The 23,621-nt window shown below is 34.8% G+C and overlaps 3 protein-coding genes across 3 annotated transcripts; 1 reads left to right on the forward strand and 2 right to left on the reverse strand.

The window, feature by feature from the left end:
• Positions 1–669: 669 nt before the first annotated feature.
• LOC132308035 (histone deacetylase HDT1-like) lies at positions 670–2,113 on the forward strand. Its single transcript, XM_059805992.1, has 2 exons — positions 670–1,428; positions 1,714–2,113. Exons 1-2 carry the CDS (start codon positions 898–900, stop codon positions 2,020–2,022), a joined length of 840 nt encoding a protein of 279 aa, XP_059661975.1. The 5' UTR covers positions 670–897; the 3' UTR covers positions 2,023–2,113.
• A 2,927-nt stretch (positions 2,114–5,040) lies between these two features.
• Positions 5,041–10,098, reverse strand: LOC132308038 (universal stress protein PHOS32-like). The gene is made up of 3 exons (XM_059805993.1): positions 9,174–10,098; positions 5,919–5,966; positions 5,041–5,355 (listed from the first exon to the last, which is right to left on the reverse strand). The coding sequence occupies exons 1-2, from the start codon at positions 9,901–9,903 to the stop codon at positions 5,959–5,961; spliced, it is 738 nt and encodes a 245-aa protein (XP_059661976.1). The 5' UTR covers positions 9,904–10,098; the 3' UTR covers positions 5,041–5,355; positions 5,919–5,958.
• Positions 10,099–14,505: 4,407 nt separating this feature from the next.
• LOC132308039 (uncharacterized) lies at positions 14,506–22,667 on the reverse strand. The gene is made up of 4 exons (XM_059805994.1): positions 19,879–22,667; positions 17,231–17,332; positions 16,963–17,140; positions 14,506–15,101 (listed from the first exon to the last, which is right to left on the reverse strand). Exons 1-4 carry the CDS (start codon positions 22,512–22,514, stop codon positions 14,895–14,897), a joined length of 3,123 nt encoding a protein of 1,040 aa, XP_059661977.1. The 5' UTR covers positions 22,515–22,667; the 3' UTR covers positions 14,506–14,894.
• Positions 22,668–23,621: the final 954 nt, after the last annotated feature.

A 23,621-nucleotide genomic window follows, 5' to 3' on the forward strand; every position in this document is an offset into this window, starting at 1 on the left:
GAAGGCCATAACAGCCCAAATTAAAATATTCTACTATTGAAAAATTGTATGGGCTAATTTAGGGCGAAAATATTCCCAAACTCCAAGCCAGTTTAGTTTGTACAGTTGATTCAAAAGTCAGGCCCAAATTTGCAATCGCAATTCGCAAGTTGTTAGCCATCCGTGGAGTCTGAGTAACATGACACGTTGACGACAATCACGTGGGCCTTCCATGATGGCACATGGGGGTAAGAGGATTGCTCTTCGAAGCGGCACAGTACGATCACGCCACAACCGTGTTTTTTACCCTCGCCATTCATTATTGAAGCACGTGTTCACACGTGATACCAAGTTGGTACAAAATCCGAGCGGATACTAAACTCTAAGCACAAGCGCGTGTACTTACCTTATCTTCTCAAAGATCAGGCAAATTATTCGACCGAGAATTCAGGGAGGCCCCACCTCCACGTCAAGGCAGGTGCATATCACGTGGTCCATGACCACGAAACTAAACCGAATCGTGCCACGTAAGCGAATCAGAATCTGCCAATGTACAAGCCAACTAGACGACACGTCACCACCTAAAATCAAAAAATATCTTGCACGAACCAAGGAAACCGAGGACCTCCGAGCTCACTTATACACCACACAATCGTTGTTCCCTCTTGAGCCAACACCTGGCGTTTCTACACACCATTGGCATGGCTCGGACCGTAATGTTGAATCAAAAACCTAGCCCTGAGTACGACTCATATTTTTCAAATTATGACTATTTTGACCCTCTTCAACAGCCACAAACCTAGAAGGTAGTGATTTTGTGACGGAAGTTGCCTTCAGTTTTCTTTTCTTTATTCTCTTCAAGCGGTGGTTGCAGAAGAGAGAGAAAGTAGAGAGAGAGAGAGAGAGGGATTTTCAGAGATGAAGAGTTGTGAGCTCTGCAGGTTTCCGGCGAGGATGTACTGCGAGTCCGATCTAGCGAGTCTGTGCTGGGACTGCGATGCGAAGGTTCACTCCGCAAACTTCCTAGTCGCGAGGCATTCGAGGAGTCTTCTCTGCCATGTCTGTCAGTCTCCGACGGCGTGGAGTGCGTCCGGTGCGAAACTCGGACGGACGGTTTCGGTTTGTCAGAGTTGTGCTGATGACTGTGATGGATTGAAGGATAATGATGGAGGCCGAGGAGAGCAAGAAAGCGGAGGACGGAATAATGATGAAATAGATACAGAAGATGACTACGACGAAGGCGATGATCAAAGTGAAGATGAGGATGAGCTTAGTGGAGATGATGATGAAGATGGAGATAATCAGGTGGTGCCGTGGTCTTCTTCTACGCCGCCGCCTCCTCCGCCTCCGAGTTCGTCCAGCAGCGGAGAGTCCTCGAGCTGCAGCTTATATAATGCCGATGGAGATTTATCTTTGAAGAGAATGCGTGAGAATGCTGCACGCTCCGATGTATGATTTTTCTTTCTTATATACTATACTGAATACAGACAGATCTAATTACTTCTCTAATTTATTTGTTTGATTTTGATTATTTACAAAATTTTCTTCTGATTTTGAAGTATAATTTCTTTGTTTTGTCTACTTTTAGTCCTATCCGTTTCAAACGATCGCATTTCTTAAATTGATTCTTCTATCAAGCTTTCAATCGTGCGATCAGTCTAATTAAATCTAGGGACCTCTTATCTCACCAAACAGTAGCCGCACATTTGAGTCTAAACTCCGTTCCTGCTACAGGAGGATCACGGCTGTTCTTCTTCTCGACGGAATAGTGCGCCACCAGCGGCGGAGGCTGTGTCTGCAGGAGAAGGCGGTTTTGTTGACTCACTGAGGCCTATGAAAAACCCAAGAATTGAGCCGAAGTGGTCTGATCGTGTTGAAAGGCGACCGGCCAGTTCAAAATCTGCGGCGATCGTGGAGTCGCTTGAGAGATTTCATCAATTAGACACGAATCGTGGCCGCAACGCGTCTGCGGTGATCGTTGGAATCTGTAAATTGAGCAAGAATCCGGAAGCCCCTGATTTGTATTCTCCCGAGACTCCTTAGCCATCAGATGTGAGGTAGATTAATACCTAATTAACCTCTCCTTTTTTTTTTCTTTTTTTCTTTTTTTTCTTTTTTTTTTTTTTTTTTATTTTTAACCAACAATATCGAGTAACCATTGTTAGTTTGTAGGGTTTTTTCATTTATCATTTTGTATAAACACAGCACTCATTTGGATGTGTCGATGATTTGTAGTTCTAAACACAAGCTGTCTGGTTTGGTAGATGTAGTAAGTTACCCATTAAGACGATGTCGTCCTGAATATTCTGTTCTTGTAAAATGTTTAAAAGTTCGTATCAACATTTTGGAAAGAATTTAAACAGTTCACTCTCTCATGACCTCTATCTCTCTTTGATATATATATATATATAATGTGAGAACCCTACTACATTAAATTTAAATAATAGATGGAGGTCTTTCAAACCATTCTAAGAAGTAATTTAGGTTATAGTAATAATTTACATGAAGGTATTCGATCCTCTCATGCTATGCAATTCAATTGAGAATAAAAACATCACGTAAAACTGTTAATTTGAGAATACAATATCATGTAAAACTTGTAATTTGTTGAATGAGTATTGGCATTTTTTAATTAATTGTATTATATGTGTATTTTAGTATGGCCCGTGTGGGTGTTTGTTTCTTAATCTTGTGAGAAGACTTTGAATTTGTACAAAGAATTTTCATAAATTGAACCGCTTACTTGACCACCTATCATCATTTGTGTTCTGTATTCAACTTCAACAGGTTGTACTACTCAATTCGACTCAAGAAAACAAATTTTCAACTGGTTGGCATGTTTGATTTGACATATCTTTTTATCCTGTGCCGTACTAATTTAAGAAAAACAAAATGTCTAATTATATGATGTCATATATATATTAGGTTGATATCATATTGTATCATTACTACTAGTATTTAATTGATACTCTTAGCTTTGATCTCTTCTTTTATTGGCATTACTATAAGTGGATATCGTATGGCTCTGCTTCCTGGATATAGTGATCAGTCTTTGTTACAAATGAACAAATCATCCATCCATATACAATTTTAATTGTGCTGGAGGCCAACTCCCAATTAGTTGACCATTTTGAAGCAATTGGTCAGCTAATTCATTGAGGCTGTTTCAGTCAGTTTCTAGCTTTTTTTTTTTTCTTCAATTGATGCTAATCTTGAAAGATTTAGCTGGTGGGCTATACAGTCCTACTCCAAATTCAACTATTGATCAAATGATTTTTTCATATTTCTGTTGGTGTTTACTTAACCTGTAACATATACAGAGTCTATTTGTTTAAAAATACCTCCTGCAACTCCTGCTGTACTTGGGGCCTTAAATAAAAACAGTTAAAACGCAAATCATAAAAGGTTCTATGGTGTGTGTCCGTGCTTCATAGATTCTCACCGTTACAATGGCAGTATCAGGTAAATAACGTGGCTATTTTTGGGTCACAATTTATCCTGCCTCACAAGTCACACGACTAATACATGAACCTGGGATGGGTCTCAGTCGAAATCATAGAATAATTTTTAGTTTACAAGGTCGTCTCTCTCACATCAATGATAATTTTTGGTTTTGGTATCAAATAATAAATTATGATAAATTGTAAAATTTTGTCACACAATCACAACAAAACAAAACAATTGAATATCAAATATATGTGTGGTTCCAGTTTGAGCTTTAGGTACACACATCCAACATGGACCAAGCGCCACCATGATGCTTACTTATTTAATTCCTGGACTTTGTTTGGTCATGCTTTTGTTGTTGGTTTAGTGTTAGTTTGAATGGGGGGTTTATTATTTTGGGAGTTTGAGATATTTATTGTTTTTTATAAATTTCCTGAGGGGTTGATTGACTTCATTTCGTTATTATAATCAAAGAAAAGTTTGATCCTCACATTTTGCGAATAAAGTAAACCACATTTTCTGGCCGGCAATCACATCAAGGCTCTATAGTCTTTATATTCATGTACTTAACTTGATTGAAACAAGATACATATTATGTTATGTTGGTGATAATCATAAAATAATTGGATAAAGCATAAACAACTTTAAAGATTGTGGTTGAGGGAGTTTCTCAGCGTCCCACATGCTCATCCACTTTCATCATCTAGTTTTATTATATTTATATATTAGTATAATAATAATTCTGGGTTTGTTAGAAGCTGTGTGGATTATTGTCCATTTTTCAAATAATAAATAAATTGCTTGGTAGGAAAGGGAGTGGCTTCCTGTGGTGGAGAATTGTTGATTATTTCTCTTGTTACAGGACCCTCGTCATCCTTTGCGTCCAATAATTTGACCAATATAACACGTTTTATTTCAAATACAATATTATTAAATTGAAAATACAATTTATCAAATGAATGTTGCATTCTTAAATTAAATGCTTTGTATAACTATTGTAACATGCTTAATTTAAAATGTGCAATGCCAGTTGGATTTTTTTTTTTTTTTTTTTTTTCTTTTGGTTAGAGCTTGTACTTATTAACCTTAAAAACTGAGGATGATTTTTCATTCATTCATTCTTGTTCTGACCCCATGATGCATGACAGCGACCAAAGAATTCACTGTGTAATTTTAATTTTAATATGAAGAATTTACTTTATATATATATATATAACGTTAAGTTTACGTCTACTCGTGGATTACTCACATCCCAGGAGGTCCGAATAGATAAGTCCTGAAATCACTGAACCAATCACATAATTTGTGTTCTTTCCCTTTTCTTTTTCTTTTTTTTTTTTTTTGTCTTTTATATTGAATTACTGTATTACAACAACATCAAAATCAATAATTTCCATTCCCCTTTTTGTTTCCCTTCCTTCAAATGAACCTTTTGCCTCCCTCCCTCCCATACTATTCTCCTGGCCAAACCAGCTACAAGTCAAATGCAGTTGTCACACAGTGCTCGTCTGTGTGTGTGTGTGTGTGTGTGTGTGTGTGTGTGTGTGTGTGTACCCATGCCATAAGTAAAAGAAAGCACAAAGATGTATAAAAATGCTGCAAATTCAATGAGTATTTTGGGGGGTTAAAAAAAAAAAAAAAAGTAGATAGCAATTGGGTGTGGTAGAAATATTAAAATGTCAAAGAAACCACGCAGATAACCATCATCAATCAAACAACACTGCATCTATGGCCAGTGGAAACATAGAGGAGAGAAAGCACTCAAGTCAGTAAACACCAATACCATCAATGTTCACTTATACATGACACAAATCCCCCTCGCCCACCATCTTTTGGAAGCTCTGCCCGGAACAATAAAATTCCTATCACATTTTCAAACCTCTTCCTTCCTCACAGCCTTCAACGGTCTTTTGTCACATTCATCACTTTCTGTAAGATAAACAAAATGCCAGATACAGAATAAGTATTGGTTTTTACCCAAACCAGAGTAAAATAGTCTTTGACCAGTACACCGCACAGAAAGAAACTACACACACTATCAATCATGCCATGTAAGAAATGAAATTGGAAGCCACACAGACCCTCATTTTATTGAAATTGATACTCAGACCAGTCTATGCCCTTCTTAATTCCATGCTTAATATATAAAGTGCAACAAATTTAATTAGAATGAAAAAAGGACAGCATGTGTGTGCATGTACTACCGATTCAGGTAGATGTGACTTCTACTTTAGAAAGAGATTGTCAATATAAATCCTGTATTTTGTAATCTTTCAAATCAAACCAGGGACCACCAAACAATTGTGTGTTCAATTCTCATAGGGTGGAAGAATTGTTTCCGGATAAGATGTTAGACTTCAAAGACGACACAGATGGACCAACTAAGAATGTCTGCATCCACTCTCATCAACATAGATATTGGCAAAAGGAATGATAAGGGAGAAATGGCACAATGGAGAAAACAGAAGTTCATTTATAAATCATCACATCACCTGAATCAAAGCAGAACTTGCCATTAACACTGATGATCACTCAAGCATCTGTCAACAAATAACGAATATTAGGCACAAAACAATAAGACTATGGTTCGCAACAAGCATATTTAAGTTCTTAGACCATCCAATAGAATAATTTTTATTTTTTTAACAACAAACTGCCATGTGATTCACCAAGAAAATGGTTCTTATTTCACTAATTTGTAGTCAAAATTTGATACCAAATCCATTTGATACAAAACAGCATATGGCGAGCCACATTCCAAGGATGTCCATAAAACATGGGAAAGAATCATGGCAATACATTATCATGAAAGCATCACATAAAAGAAGAAGATAAACTAGGTGAGTACATACTTTCACGTGTTAGCATTGCTCTAATATTACTCTCGATAAATGCCTTTTCAAAAAGTGAAACTATAAATCAGTAAAAGTTGCAGTACTGAACATTCATTTTTTTTTTAGGTTCAGCAAACCACGTTGGCAATAAATGGCACAAAACTCATACAATTCACACATGCGAGCGAAAAAGAAAAGGAAAAAAGAAAAAGAAAAAGAAAAAAGGAAAAAGGTGTTCAATAATTTTTTTCCATCAAATGGCACCAGAAGAATGTTTACAAAGACAACCACAATAACTCAAAACGGTCTACTTCATAGCACGGCACATAAATAAAAAGTGATTCGCAATAGTGAACCACCTAAGATGACAAGTTTATAAGCAGAGAATTTATTTCCCCATTAGAAACACTTGATTAAACCACCTGTCTATAAAACTCATAATGGAGTAGGCAAAAAAACAGATACAAGAGTCAAACAAATTTCACTAACCAACAGCCTAAAGGATATTCAAAACAAAGTCATTATTACATAAATTCAGAAACATGTTCAATCCTAGACAGCTGAAATATTTTTAATAGAGAAGCAGTAGTTCAGAATCTTCAGATATAAAGATAAGATAAATTAACCAACTAGTTGTATCAAAATCACATCAAAACCACCATCAAAGTTCCTTCTCCCAACTATCAAGACAGCACGGGCAAGATATGTTGTCTAACCCCATTTATGCCTTTTCAAGTATCTTGACATCGCATCAATTGACATCCCTTTTAGAGATACCCATAATATTTAATGATCTTTTGAGTCATTTCACCGTATGCAATATATCAAGAAAGCAACAAATTCCAAATGGAAAATTGGATGAGCATACCATAACATAAGAAGCATGGACACTTCTAAGGAGTTGTGACCATGTCGAATACATGTCAGATATCAACATTCGAGACAGTCTCATACGTGTGACTAATACATCTTAGATGTTCATAATCTAAAATAAAATTTCTAATTCCGGACAAATGGCCGACACTTCTTGACATTTGCCAACAAACAAGTGAACTTGGAACATCAGATAAGACATTAATTTAGCAGGGGAAAAATAACTGTAAGAAAATTCAAATATAAAGGTTTATATACAATTTATACAATGTTTGACCATATTTAAAATGTAAAAAAATGGGAAGGTGTTATCAGAAGTGAGCATTCATGTATGAGATAAGTCATCAAATTATATGCATACCATACCATTTCCATATATACACCAAAATACATACATAAGCATATGCAGACAGATATATGTTTCTATATGTGAGGTTATTATAATTACAATTTATATTAGCTGTAAAGTTCATGTTACAGTCGTGGAATATGCATATGTAGCAAATAATATATTTTCATATAAAAAATATATTTTTTGTCACCATAAGATTTGTTGTCTCATAATGACCACGTTGCCTCATCTCTCTATACATGCTTCTTAGCCCATAAATCCTAATAGATTTGCAAATTAGAACCATTCCACCATAATCCCCATGACTCCCCCCACCATCACTAAAGTTTCAACATTTTGATAAATCCGAGAAGATTAACCAAATTTCCCAAAATAAATTCACATATGTATTTTTGGGAATGACGTAGGTACATGTTTTTTTTTTTCATGTCAAAATATATTGCATTTCCAAATAAGTATGCTTCATACTATTACATTTGCACTATATCAACATTAAAATGAACTCCCACTTCATAGATTAAAATTGCCGAGAATTTTAGAAGTTCGATGATTTGAATTTCTAACATATAATTTAGTCAATATGTTATAATTAATAGAAGATGAAAACTTGTCAAATGATCTATTGCTAAAAGTTAAACAAGAATGATCAAATCAAAATGATTTTCACTGAACTCAATTACTCTTTTGTAGACTTGATATATACAATGAGGTATGAAATAGCCAATGACAACCGTCAATATCAAAGTATACGTAGTAACAACCGCCAATATCAAAGTACACGTAGCATATATATTAGGTGGTTTATGATATTCACCTAGGGAAATGTAACCGATCCAAGTATATTTTTTTAGCATATATGCATGAAGATATGCATTACCAACACATATACACATATCTTACTAAAATTGAGCTCCCAAACCATTAAGCTATTGTTTCTCCCCATTTATAGTGTGCTTAGATTGGGGAATTGGAGGGAAAGGAAAAGAAGGTAAATGTTATCTCAAATAGTTTTAAAATAATGAAAGGGAAAAAAAGTAAATTGAAGAAAAAGAAGGGAAAGTTTAACCCATTGAATTGAACAGTGTTTTTTGCTTTCCTCCCGTGAGGGGAAGGAAATGAAAGGAAAACATGAGTCGACAATTTCTCATTTTATCTCTATTTATAATGGCAATAAGTTATCCATTCCATTTTCATAATAAACTTTCATTTTTCTTGGTCTCTCATAATTAATGTTACTCTTGCCTCAAGCATTTAGTTCAAGTGATATCTCCTCTTTCTTTTCTTTTCTTTTCTTTGGTTAGGTCAAACACACAAATGCCCACTATGAGACTCGAATTCGTCACCTCCCCTTCGAGGGAGGAGAGGTTATAACAGCTGCGCAAATGGCCAAGTGGTATATCTGCTCATGAGGTATTGAGGAATTGTATGTGAGTTGGGTGTGTCTTACCTACCAAAAAATTGTTATGCTTTTGTCACCTTTCCATCCTGCTTGTCTATAAGCATGGTTAATTTATCATTCACTTACGGCAGATCATATTAAAACATATCCAATTGCCGCTTTTAATAGGTTATATTTCTTCAAAATCAAAATGCACCACAATAAGTTCAATACCAATGCTCAAAGTATATTAAAGATATGAAATTGAAATATCAAGAAGAATTTTATTTCAATAGTCAAAAACCCACACCTTTCTGTTCATCAGAAGCGTCGTGATACTCCAGCTCCTCCTCCGGCACCGGATGTAATTCCACCTCCTCCCTGACCCCCTTCACCACACCAGCACCACCGCCAGCGGCAGAGCCTGCTCCGCTGCCCCCATTACCTTCCTTGTCATCAGGACACCTAACAACAACAACGGGACAGACACAGTGATGCACACAATAATCACTCACACTCCCAAGCCGTCCCTTCGTGGACCGCCTCGACGCCCCAAACCCTCGGCTCCCCATAATGACCGCACTCAAACCGAGCCTCTCCACCTCCAGGCACAGCCTCTCTTTCATGTCGTGATCTTTTACAATATGTATCTTGAAAGGAATGTGAGCTTCCACAAGAGGCTGAGCGAGATCGGTGGACTTGCTGGTGGTGAAGTTATCGAATTCGTCCTCGAGCTTCTGTTGCGACTCCTCGGAATCGGTGTCGACGGAGAGGTCGACGGCGCCCCAGTCGGCTCCGTACAGGATTGAGGTGGGGCGGACGTGGAGGAGGATCACGCCGTCCCCGGGCCGGAGGTAGTTCTGTACCGCCCACTTTACTGCGAAGGCACTCTCATCGCTGAGGTCGACCGCGATGGCGATCCGGCGGTGGGCTCCGGCGGCGGAGAGGGGGAATCTGGGGGAACATGACTGGATGTGCGCCGCTGGTGGCTGCTGAACCGGACGGTCCGGTTCCGGCCGGGATTTTTGTCGTGGATTCATAGCTCTGTGTTAGTTTGTGTGCTTGATCGTCGGCGGACTTATCTCTCTGTTGTTGTAATTAATAAAGAGTGTAAAGAGAGACAGAGGAGTGAGAGAAAAATGGTGGCAATTGAAGGGAATTGAGGTTTTGTTAACATCGAGGATGATGGTGAGAGGAGTGTTCACACCAGTCTCGCTCTCTCTGATAAATATACTGAAGTAGTAATTTATATCACTAGCGTCGGGAGTTTTTCTTCTTTTTTTTTTTTTTTTGGATTTTTAATTCCATTAGCTTGAATTTCACAGTGATTTAATAATATGATTTATTTTTAAAACAAATAATACTAGGCAAGATTCACTTAAGATTTAAACCTAAGATATGCAATCCTTTTAAAGTATAATCAATTTTGTCTATTCTCGAATTTAATTTTTAAATTTAAAATAATATTTCAATTAAATTAATAATTTATGATTACTATATAAATTTCTCCCGTTGCATTTCATAAAGTAAAAAATATAATATAAATTTTGTATTTTAAATGCTACCAATATTATGTATTAACGAAAAAATAAGATTAATATAACTCAAACAGATTAATTCATGATAATGAAATATTTTTAATTATTATTTCACAAATTATTTAATGTTTTTATCATATTGAAAATATTTTATACATTCATATGGTATCGTAACTCACAAGTATATAAACGTTCTCGAGGCACTCTTGTTCTTTCGTACTTCATTCTTGCACTTGTCTTATGACGCTCTTGTTCTTTTGTACTTTATTCTTGCACTTGTCCTATGTATCTTAAATTTTTACCTTTGATATTTTTAGTATAATTGAGTTGCATATACCTATTATTACGAGAAAAAACACAATATTATGTACTATGCAGTACTATTTTTTAAATGGATCTACTCTTAGGAAATGATTGTATCATTGCTAGTGAAAATCATCCTCCGAAAAAAAACACAATGTTATGTAGTGCTATTTTTTTAATGGATTTACTCTTAGCAAATGATTGTATCATTGCTAGTAAAATCATCTTAACAGGAAACATTTTCTTGTTTTTGTTGTTAATCCTTAAAAGGCAAAAACAAAAAAAGAAATGTAATATATTTTTGTTTTCTATGAAATGTAATATATTTTTTATTTTCTAAAATATAAAATGTTTTTCATTTTTATGAAAAAAAAAAAGGAAAACATATTTTTTTATGCTTCTTTTGTTAAACCTTTTGGGTACTTTTAACATACGAACACTTTTTATTTCAAATAAAACTCATGTTATATACTAATGTTATGTATTATTAGTGACATTTAACTATAAAATATTAATAATAAATATTTTTAATATATTACATAGTAGTGTAAATGATTTTTTGAGACAAAAAAAAAAAAAAAAAATGTGATTTATTATATTTTTATATATTTTATGTCGCTTAGTAAGAAGGAAAGAAGATGTGTAGAGAGAAAATAGGATGGAAGGAACAAAGTTTTTTCCTTCCGTAGGAAGGTTCTCTTTTACAAATTTTCATCCACCCAATTTTGTAAAGTTATTATAAAAAAGTTAATAAAGTATTTTTTAAAAAAAATTAATTACAAAATTATCCTCCATAAATATTAATAAACCCTACAATCTCATCTCCGGCAAAACCTAATAAAGAAGCATGGTCTAAGGTCGATTAATTTCTCTAATGAGAATCCCGTCCTTGGTCCTTTCTTCAACCCTGTCTTATTACAAGACAGTTTTTACCCCGTTAATTACTCTCTCTCTCTCCCTCTCTCCAGTAACTCCATGGGGAACTTGAAATAAACAAACTGTATGCGTTAAAGAATAATATTTAGAAAGAGTGTGTTGTGTAATTGTATATATTATCGTAGAATTATAATGACGAATTATGATTCTAATTTTATATGAATATATAAAAGTCTGCACTTTATTTTTTTTCAATTGCATTCTATTTATCTTTTTTTTTTTTTTTTTTAAAAATGACAAGAAGGTCCTTAAATTCATTAATGCACCTTATTTTATGATGACATAATTACCCTTCATACAACTTAATTTTTTTTTTTTTTTTTTTACCTTCTTTAGTTTCTTTACTATTTTTTTTTTTTTGAATACTTTCTTTTCTTTTCGGAGGTCTTCTCAAAGAAGATAATTTATTCCATAGTTATAATTTTATTTTTGACAGTCAAAAGACTTTCTTTTTTTTTTTTTGTGATCAAAACAAATAATTTATTCAACAAAGTTAACTCTTTTTTATTCAATACTGACAATTTTATATTATTAAATTAATTTATAATATTACATACCAGTAGAGATCATATTATAATTAATTTATAATATTATAATATATTGTGTATTTTATTATATATAAGATATATTATTTAATATCTTTTTCTTTGTTATAATATATTAAATGTTAAATATATTGTATACCACATACCAATGCCATATATAATGCATGTATATGAAACGTGGATTCTTAAATGATCATAACACTTATACTACGTTTGGTGTGCAGGAATGGAATGAAATAGAATGTCCATTCTAACCATTTATTTGTTTAGTGTGCAGGAATAGAATGGAATGATCATTCCATTACTAAACCTAATAGAATGGCCATTCCATTCCATAGTAAGATTAAAGTTTTTTGTAATATTCCCAATAAACCCTTCATCACATTTCAATAAAGCAAAATCTTTCACATTTGTCAAGATTCTTTATTAGACCTGGTAAAGGTATACTCTTTCACCTTCCCTTTCTTCTGAATATACCCAGAACTGCCATTGATAAAAAGTTGCAGGACCTTCGGTATTAATCTCTTTATCTTTAATTTTTTTATTTTTTTGATAAGTATGTATTAATCTCTTTATCTTCTGAGTATATCACTTTTATTTATTTATTTTTTATTTATTTATTTTTTTTTGTATCTTTGTGTTGAAACGATTGTGTGATTTCTTCATCTTTTTCTCTTCTAATATTTACGTATGAAGCAATGATTATATAAAATAAAAATTACGTATGAAGTAATGATTATATAAAATAAATATTAATAATCACATAAAATAAAAATTAATAATTATCTCGAGCCAAAAGTTGACTTATTTGACTTTTTGACTCTTGTCAAGTTCATCGTTAGATGATTGGAGAACCTTGCTTTCGAATTTTATCAAAACTAGAATTTTTAAGAAATCTACAAAAAAAATTTGAATAGAAAATCTAGCAAAATACCTATTGGCCTACTACTTCAGTGCTCTAGTGGTTGATTTATTAAGATTAATATCTCATTAAAAATAATATTTAGATATTTTTCCTTTTGCAGTCATTTATTAAGATTAATATCTCATTAAAAATAATATTTTATTTTATTTTAAGATTTTTTTTTATTTTTTTCAATAGCAGTACTGGGCAACTTATAATATTTAATAATTCATCGTCAGAATTAAAAAGTAATGTAAGCCAATGAAAAGGGTATTTTTGAAAAAAATCATTCCATTCCAAATTTAATGATAGTCAACCAAACAATAGAATGATAATAATCATTCCATTCCATAACAATTCACCGTGTCACACCAAACATTATAATGGTAATACTCATTCCATTCAAATTCCCATTCCGTTCTAAATTGCATTCTATTTCATTCCATTCCATTCCCGCACACCAAACGTAACCTTAATGAAAATGACCATTCAAAAGAAATGAACATTTTTTACTTTATTGTGACCTGGCAAATATGGGTGGGGAAGAAAATGACAAGCTAACATTTCTTAACAATCTTCCAAAAATAAAATTTTAAATTTTTTTGTTTTAAAACTTTGTACTACAAATTTAAATTTAAACATATTTCTATTTTGAAATAAACCAAAGCATAACAAAAACAATGGGCGTGGAATAAAAGATGCAAAACAAAAGTGGTTGCAAATTATTTTTAATAGTTTGTCTGGACTTGTCAACGAATTAAACGAATCAGATTTGATTGAATCAGAATATTTGAAACGATAATTTGAAAAGTACACAAACGAAATTTGGCTCGGAATATTCGATTAATTTGTGAGAAATTTGGCTTGGCCAAGTCTAATACAACTTGTACGGACAATCATTATTGGCTGTCCTATTTATGATAGCTGTAAGAAAGCGAGCTTGGAGGGTGAGAGGAGGACCAGTCTATAGATGCTAGTAACACCTGTGTTGTGCTTAAATAGACCTCAACGGCTTGTGTTAAGACTTTAGGGACCCAAGTGCGTGATGAGCTATCTATCATATAGCCAATTTTGGCCGTGTCTACCAAGCATATGTCAATGTCACTAGGCCACTTTCTCAACCCTCATTTTACTGAGGCTTTTGGATTACTTGCTTGCACGATTGATGTTCTGCATATATATATATATATATATATTACTTCGAGTGTGTGTGTGTGTGACAGAGTAGCAATTTGTTTGTTTTTCAGTCTTGTGAAGTCAAGTGAGCTTATAGGTTACTTTGAGTTTGTATTCAGTCGTTTGAATAAATAAATAAAACGAAAACGAAAAAAGAGGAAAGAAGTGCATTGGGAAGGAAAAAGTCCACAAAGCAATCTTCATTAGAGATGAGACTACAGCATATACTAAAAGCTCAAAGAAGTGAGATATAAAAGATACATTCAGCTAAGAAACAACACTTTACAACAAAGAATTTCTGATTATGATGTGTACAATAGGATTTCTATACAAACACAATCTTTCTTTGCATCATATACAGAGAACCCTAATTCATCAGGTGGTTGAAAATTACAACTTAATCTCTCTTCTGTAAGTTTCTACCATCTACTTTCTATATTCCATAGCCTACAAAATGTAGTAATCACACTATCAGCCTATCATAGTATCATATCCAAGGGGAACAAACAAAGAAATACAGTAGTAGGAGTCATGGCCAGTCTCTTTCCCCTTCAATATTCTGACACTACAGTGTAACAAATCCAGTTCCCGCATACAAGTGGACTAAAAGTGAGAGAGAAATGGCCACCTTAACGTTTTCGGGATGTGAAGAACTCATAATCTGGGTGTCGATTGACTACCTTGACGTGATCTTTGCAAACACAGCCTCTAGAAAAAAGTAAGGCATTCTTCTCCAGAATTTTGAGTCTGTCTTTAAGGATTTCAGAATGCTTGAACGTTTTAGATTCTTCTGCAGAAGATTCAACGGGCATTTTTGGATCAAACCAAACTTCACCCTGCAAATATGGTACAGCTGCTGAGTTATTGTATTCACGCACAATTCAGAAGCTGAAAATTAATCTGTAGTAACACTAGATATTTACTCATCGTTTCTATAGCATTACAATATTTTTGCCTAATGTTTTCACAAAACGAACCACATAGAAACTATAAGGTCTATATGTGTAATGTGTTGGTATAATCCATAAAGAAAAGGTTCACTTCCTTGGATGGTTTCTTATCAACATTGAACTTGTCATTTAACACCCAAGTTGAGATCGCAACATGTTTCTACAAGCTCCAACAATCACACAAATTAGAGAAAGTGACCTAGAAAACCAAAAATATTGAAAGTCATTAGTTAAGAATTTTGAAGGCTGAAAATTTCCTAATTAATAAATAAAAAAAGTTGGATTGAAATTATTACCTGCAACTAATTCGGAGTTTTTTTGGTACTAATTTGGAAGATTTTAAGAATTAGTTAGGAGTAAATTTTTATTTAATTAGGAAGTTTAAATTTTAATTTTATATGGAACACATTGGGAAGTTTTGATTTTGATTAAGAAGCTTGGAAGAAAAAAAAACAAGGTGTTATGGAGAAACCAGAAAGTCAAGGCCGTGCTCAACTGTCGAGCACCCTCGCTGAGGTAACAAGAAATTTGAACACCGATGCTTGACTGTGCAGATAGTGGAGCATTGATGCTCAACAGCTGAGCACGAAACTTTCCTAGAAGCTGAAAACACGATAAACTCCCTAAATGATCTTTTATCATTCTAATACCATAAAAGAGGGGTCAAAGGATCTTCTAAACATGAGAGGAACTACGAGAGAGAATAATTGGTAAGACCATGGAGGACAGATCACCTTGACTGACATCAACTGGACTTGTGACAATAAGGGTGCCATAAGAATGTACCAGAGCTAAACCAACTTATGTGATTCTTAGATTTAAAAAGTGGGGATATTCACTTCATTCACTTTCACTGGATTGTTGGCATTCTGGACTGTCTCCATGGTTTTATCCTGTTGGAAATTTAGCATATCCTTTTTACTAAATTTATAGTTTACCTGATTTATTGGCTCACATAATCATTATTAATTTTTTTTAAATGTGATTAATTTATTTGTTCATTGAGCATAATTAAATATGAAATAGGATAAAACTTGATTTATTAAACAACCAGAATTGATTATAATAGGATCAGGCAGAAGTGATCAGAGTTGAAAAGGAACTGTTCGTCCCGCCATAGATCCTAGTAGCTTCAGCAGTACACTCTCTTCAGAAACAACATTAGAAAGATTCATGTGATCAGTATCTATTTTGGATCAGACACGTGAGGCACAATATATTTTCCATATTGGCTTGGCTGATTAAAGATGACGCACCCAGCACAGAAATATATGCAAGGATGATCAAGGTTTTATTAGATCTTTGATCTACTACTTAAGTGAGATTCAAATAAAACCTGCCAGGATCCTTGTCACACCTAGCAAGAGAATCGGGATTGAATAACAGATTATGCTGAACAGGACCGATTATCTTTCAGATGGTTTCTATTTACCAAAAAAATAACTTTCAGATGGTTCCAAGCATTTACTTATAACATTATTTTGGAAGATCAACACAGCGGAAAGAAAATAGTAAAATAAGTCTTGCCTATAATTGTAGTCCTATAGATTCTAATGAACATTTGACACTAAGATAATTTGTTGGTCAAGGCGTGCTACTTGAAATCCTCGAAAGAAAATTTTCATATATGGCAAAAATAGAAATGTAGAGACTAGAAACCTAATCTCTTTGTCATTTAAGTTACCAACTCTCTGAGTGATATTCAGAACATAAAACATTCCAAAATACAAGCTGAAAGTTTCTTTACCTGCGCATTGTAGCTTTGCAATCCTAGCACAGGACATACAACAGAAAATATGTGGTCACTGAGAGAATCAGTTGGAATGCATCTTTGAACCAAATATCCTAGTGAGTGGTAAGTCAGAAATGATGCACGGAAACTGCTTTCTGGAACACGATATATGGGATACCAGGCCACTGAAAACCTGAAAACCAAAAAGCCAGATTTTAAAAGTATGTTGAGATTTTCTCTCCAAGATGAAACTAGTAAGGTTTCAAAAACTGATTTCTCTTACCAAGATGCAGGATGAAGATCATGCAGCATCATGCCCTTTAACATTGATGAATCACCAAATGGTGGATGACTGGAAGTTCCACCATTGACAAGGTCCACAATTCTGCAGATTGCAAAGGAATGACCTTTAATCAGATACATGGCACTAAAAGTAATTGTTTCTGAACTAAAATGGTTATACATAATTTCGATGGAAACAACAGAATCTTAAACCTCAACTCAATGACGCCTTAAGTCCAAAGTAAGCCACATGAATCTTTCGCTATTCAGATCCATCTGTGGCCTTACTAGGATGAAATCGGAAACCATGACGTCTTTTTTGATATCCTTACTAAGAAAAGTGATTGGTCTTCTTTTAAGACCAACCATCTTAGATGAATTTGCTCCATATTTGTCCTAAAAAACTGCTATCTCCTTCCACTGATGAAGGTATCATCTTTATTCTTACCATTCCTGTACCGCCACTCATCATGCTAGCATTCTCATTTCTGCGCCTGTTTCCTCGATACATTGTCTCTCAACTACCCCAAGAAACATGACAAAATTTATGGCTGAAATGCAAGATTTTCCGACAAACTTATTAGGAACTGAATGACCATACAACACTTCAAGCGCTTCTCCATTTATCCACCTGCTATGATTCTCCAGGCATTACAAGTGAGAGAGAACAAAAATAGCCACATATTTCTCTCATATATCTCATAGAAAAAATCTCAACACATCAATTTTTTCTACCTCAAACTAGAAATCACATCCTGTATATTCTCTATATACAATTTGTCCTACAACCTTCAGGTTTCAAAGCATCTCTCCAATTTGCTAGTATGCTACCTTTAAAAATAAAACGTGTTTCATACAAATAATGGGCTTCCTGCCATCCATTTAAGAAAGGCCTTATCTGACCAAAAATCACTCATCTCTCTTCCATTTGTTCTCATCTAGTTGCCTCTCCCTCATGTGTTATTATTAATCAGTTCCAGACTATTTGGTTCCTTTATTAAACCCAGCTGCATTAACTTTCCAAGGATACTCCCTTTTGCTTTTTTTCTTTTTCCAAGTTGACATATACCCTATAAAGGTGCTCTTTCTTCCCTTCTCTATGAACTTTCACAAAGTGCCCGGAGGGATCTCCTCCGCATGAAACCAAAAATTTCTGGCACCCTTATTTCATGTCTAAAAATGCTCAATCATCCTCTCCCTCAATATTCGGGGCCATGTCTAAAAATGCTCAAAGTATCTTTCAATTTTATCTTAATATCATTGTCCGTAAGAATAACACCTTTATCCTACCATACATCATTATCAAGCTTTAAAAAATTTTCAATACAATATATCATTACCTCACCAAATTTCTTCAAAAGGGTGGGAGCTAATCTATCAATACCCACACACACAAAAAGTCACTACCAGCACGAATTATCAAATTAAAGTAAGTACATTTAAAAATAAAATTGAACTATATGTAGTTTTTAATATTTCTTAGTTTATTATCTAATTCTATATTTTTTCTGAGTGTTGGTTCTGCCACAAAGTGGCTACCCTCAAAGCTGAACCCACATTCTCGTAAAGCTCAAGCTTTTAAAATCACATTAATTAACCTTTAAAACACGGAAAACAAATGCACACATTCATATATTTTATTAAAGTAGATTATGGCTACATAAATTATCAACATGTCAATTACATTCTAGTAAATCAGCTCAGAAAACATTGCATCTATAGATTATATTTTGTTTCAAATTTTATAGATATTTTTTTCCCAGAACTTTTGATCAAAACCCCATTGTCAGTCATTTGATTAAAAGCCATAAACTAATTTACCCTAGCTAGTACCTTTTTCTTTATTAGGTAAATACTCTCACAAATGCCCACCATGGGGCTTTAACCCCTCACCTCCTCTTTGAGGGAGGAGAACTTATTCCTACTGGGCTGATAGCCAAGTACCTTGACCTGAAATAATTCATTTGTAGTTTAAAAAAATTGTCAGAATTTGTATTTTAGTTACAAATATGATTACATCCATGATGTATTATAAATTATTAATTTCCAACTACAGTAAGTACAGCAAAATTCATGCCTCAATTTACCACATGATTAATATATCGTTTAAAGATTTCAAAAGGTTATACCATCATATTAACCAAATTAAGCCAAAAGGCTAAATTTTATAACACGACATAACTAAATGTCTCTACCCTTTGACTCAGGCTTGGTTGGTCACATTTTATCTGTGGGTTCTAAGCTATGAACCTTGTTCATTCTGTATGTACTAGCTATTACCATACTGTTCAGTATACAGAATTAAAAAAAAAAAAAAAAAAAAATTTTGGGTGGGGTGATGGGGGTTGTGTATATGTGGGTGTGTTTAATTGCAACCCCTCAAAATAATTGGGAGCTGAATATGTGGGGGTTGTATATATGTGGAAGGATGGTGGGTTCAGGGTCCTGAATAATTGCAACCCCTCAAAATGTATAACTGATAACGATGCAGAGACCTGTTGGCATGCATCCACATTTTTGCACACTGTCCATTCTAATAAATTAGTTATTACTGTAATGAGGAAGTTGTGCCTTACAAGTTCATGGAGAAAGCTGAATGCAATGATTAATGCAGGAAACAAATACAGCAAGAAAGTGGCAAGAACTTACTTATTGCAAAGTGGCTTCCGTTGCTGTGGCTGCTCCGATTCAAAATATTCAAATACGAGCTCAGCGTCATCAGAGAAGAAAGGTATAGACGTTAAACTCAGAGAGTCATTTCCATTACATATGAAATTCTCCATTTTGTCTTCCTGAAAATGGGTTTCCTTGATTGCTTTTGGAGGTGAAATATCCAAAGTTTCAGAAGAATGGGATTGCAATCCAAACTCTTTGTACTTCACTTTAGGGTTGATGAGACATGTATTTCGACAGTTGGAGATTGAAGTATAGCCAAACAATTGAACTGCTGACAGGGAAGGAACAAAATAAGCATAAAATGTTATAGGATCAGTAAACAACCCTTTAGAGTTTTCAGTTTCTGCCTTGACTTCCAATCCATAACTTCCTGGCTTCTGATACCAGTTCCAAACTGCACCAAGTGACAAATTTGGTCTTTGGTGTTTGCAGAGGGAACTATGGAACAGTTGATTATCCAAGCAGATATCACATTTCTCATATAAAAATGGAGCAATAAGTGGGGTCGCAGAATGGAGGAATCTTTCAAACTCTGCAAGTGGACAGCCCGAAGCAAGTTCAACACTCTCAGATGCTAATTGCAGTCTGTAAGCAGCATTCAGAGCTTGTGTATGTGGATCCCTTAACAGCGTCAAAGCATCCTTTGGTTCATCACCATATGCAACAGAATCTTTTGCAATTTCAACTTCTTGAGCTTTAATTTCAGTACCTACACTTTCAAATTGTGGAACTTCCCTTTTGACAGAAGTCACTTTGTGGCTGGATGTTAGGCTTATATCTTCAGCAGCAGCACTTAAAGCAGAAGGTACAAGGACATTTTTGTCTTTCAGATAGCTAATATTCTCCACCTTGGTTGAGAATGATGAAGAAACATTATGATCATTATAAACACCTAGAGAACCAGTGTTCTCCATCATTCCAGGCTCCTTTCTTCGCACAGGTACCCACTTCCTCTGAATCATTTGAGAATTAACATTTCGCTCAATATTTTCATAAGGACATCCAGATATTGAACGTTCAAAATTCATTGTTTCATATTCTACAGAAGCAAGCAGAGACCTACCAACTACATGTTCAATCCTCGGAATCTTCATCCAAGTGTACTGTGGTGGAATCCAATTTAAAATACCCTGCCCCGTTACACTAGATTTAGTCAAGCCTTGTGCTCTTTCAAACAGATGAACAGAAGAATCAATAGATGTGTGTAAACTATGTGAACTGCTGCTCATAACATTATGGCTATTGTGAATAGCTCCCTGTGCAGCATAACAGTTCTTGTGGTTGATCCATTCAAATGGTTCCTTCTGAGAAAAAAATTGCTTATTTCGAAGCCTCGAAAGGTTTACATTAAAATCTCCTAGTCCTTTCTTGCAATTGTTGTAGTTCATGTTCTTAACCAAATGGTTTGCTTTCCTATTAAATTTTTCAAACTCCCAAATTTGCCGAATGCTCACTTGACTTGACCTTGAGACATGTGGATACAGACTATCACTAAACCTCTGATGAGCAACAAAATGAGAGGGTTCAACCAGCACATTACCTGGTACTTTTCTATACTTAAATTTCTCTTTGATTCCATCAAGGGCATTGTTGTGTACAGAAGATGATACTAACAGACTAGGTGACCATCTCTCACTTGAAATTGAGTTACGCTTGAGCCAAAGTTTCTTCTGCCGCAAGCTAGAATCCATCCCCATATGAAAGGGATTTAATCTGTTTTCACCATAATTCCATGCTTCACAAACATTCTTCAGACTCTTGTGTACTGCTTCACATTGTGAAGTCAAAGTACTGGATTTAAAGTCGTCACCTGGTGCAACCGCATGAAAATTAGTGGCAGTAGAACACTTACTTTTAATTTTGGTATTTTCATTTATGCAATTACTGCAATCTTCAAACCCACAAGACAAGATATCAATGGAACCACACGACTTGCATTGAGATGACTGCCCTAAATAAAGATTTTCCTGCAGATCTTCAGCACAACAATTACAGGTTAGCTCTTCAAGCCATTGTTTACTTCGATTCAAGCCCTTGCAACATTTGCTACTTTCAAAGATACGATTATTCCAAGTATCAGACAATAAATGACTCCCACTAATATCAGACATCTCATCATATGAACACTCAAAACATTTCCAGCCATTACGAGCACTAGAATCCTTAGAAAAGTAACCCATATTCCCAGATGCAGAGAGGGAACTGACTACGGCAGATGAAGGAAAACTTTTTAAGTTTCTATCACGGTTAAAAGTAGCAATGTTTCTCTCTTCCTTGAATGGCTGATAAGATGCCACTCTATAATCTTGATCACATCTGCCAGGTCGTGTCTCAGAAATGGCCTTATAATAGAAAATTTTTGTTGGCTTACCTTTATTTGTTTTCTTCCTGTGGGAGATCCTTTGTGCAATCCTTTCTCTGCTTGGGGAATCAGCAATCGAATGAGCTCCACTGTTCACACTGGGACATTTGAGGCCGAACGGGATAGAAGAATCATTAGAAGTTTCATCAGCTAAACGAAAGGATCCAGCAATTTTTAACTTCTCTTTACATTTGACATCTAGTGAAGCAATATGTGCTGGTTGCTCTATAACTATGGATGTATTCATGTCACCACGGACACAACTTAAACAAGATGAATATCCATAGATATTGTTCCCCAGAAGTTGCCCTGCTCGATGTGCTGAAACATAGCCCCAGATACCATCTCAATGACTTCTATTTGTGCATTTCAATGCACATCAAGCACCAATCTCAGAGTAGTCAGCCTGCACAAATTTTATTGGAGAAATGAACAAAAAGCAAAGTCTGGTTCGGAATGTAAAATTAGTGGATACCAACGTCCAACATGAAGTTATACCAAAAATAAAAAAGTTAGGATTTAGCATACAATTTTGGCATTTTCAATTCAGCAGAAGCTTCATGCAGAGGATTTTGCTGCTCAATTATAATCCCATCTAAATGTCAGAACTGTAAATTTCTATGGGATTTCAAATTTGGATAGGATAAAAGGAGTACATATAAGCGCAAAAGGAGGCGCTAACTAGTGTATGCTCATATAGATGAGGTGTTGGGAATGGATATTGGAAACAGAGCTGATCTTTGACATCATTTGGCACAAAGTGGCTGCTCTTAGAATTGAACCACGTTTTCTCACTTGTCAGCCCGAGCTTTTACCATTGCATCAAACAACGACCCTTGAGGAGTGTAAACCACACAACCCCCCCCAAAAAAAAAAAAAAAAAAAAAAGACCTCACATTTAGTAGATACTGTAGATCTTGAACTACTATGCATCTTCATCATCAAAATAAGCATAATATAATTCCAAATACCCACAGCTTATTAAATTTCACTCAGGTCCTTAGAACCTACAAGTCACTACATGAAAATTTAATTTTAAGAGATCCTTAGATGGTTTCATAACAATTCCTTTCATGAACACTTAATTACAATGCAGCAATGCAGTTCCATGACCTACTATCTGAATCTTTGTAGTGTGGTGGGGGGAAGGGGAAGCTTCATTTTGTTACTTTTGAAAAGGAAAATAAGAAAAGAAAGTAATAATGAAAGCCCTAAAGTATTTTTACACCACAAAAAAAGATCACATGGACTTCGAGCAGCACCTAGAATGTCCATTGAAAACTAATGTTGTCACTGCCTACGAGTTTAGAACTGTGTTCTCTTTCCCCCGCCGGAGGAGGGGGGGAACAAAAAC

This window comes from Cornus florida, unplaced genomic scaffold, assembly GCF_030987335.1.
Source record: "Cornus florida cultivar Cherokee Brave unplaced genomic scaffold, ASM3098733v1 CherokeeBrave_3.0.0_Hap2_Chr05, whole genome shotgun sequence".
Classification (NCBI taxonomy): domain Eukaryota; kingdom Viridiplantae; phylum Streptophyta; class Magnoliopsida; order Cornales; family Cornaceae; genus Cornus; species Cornus florida.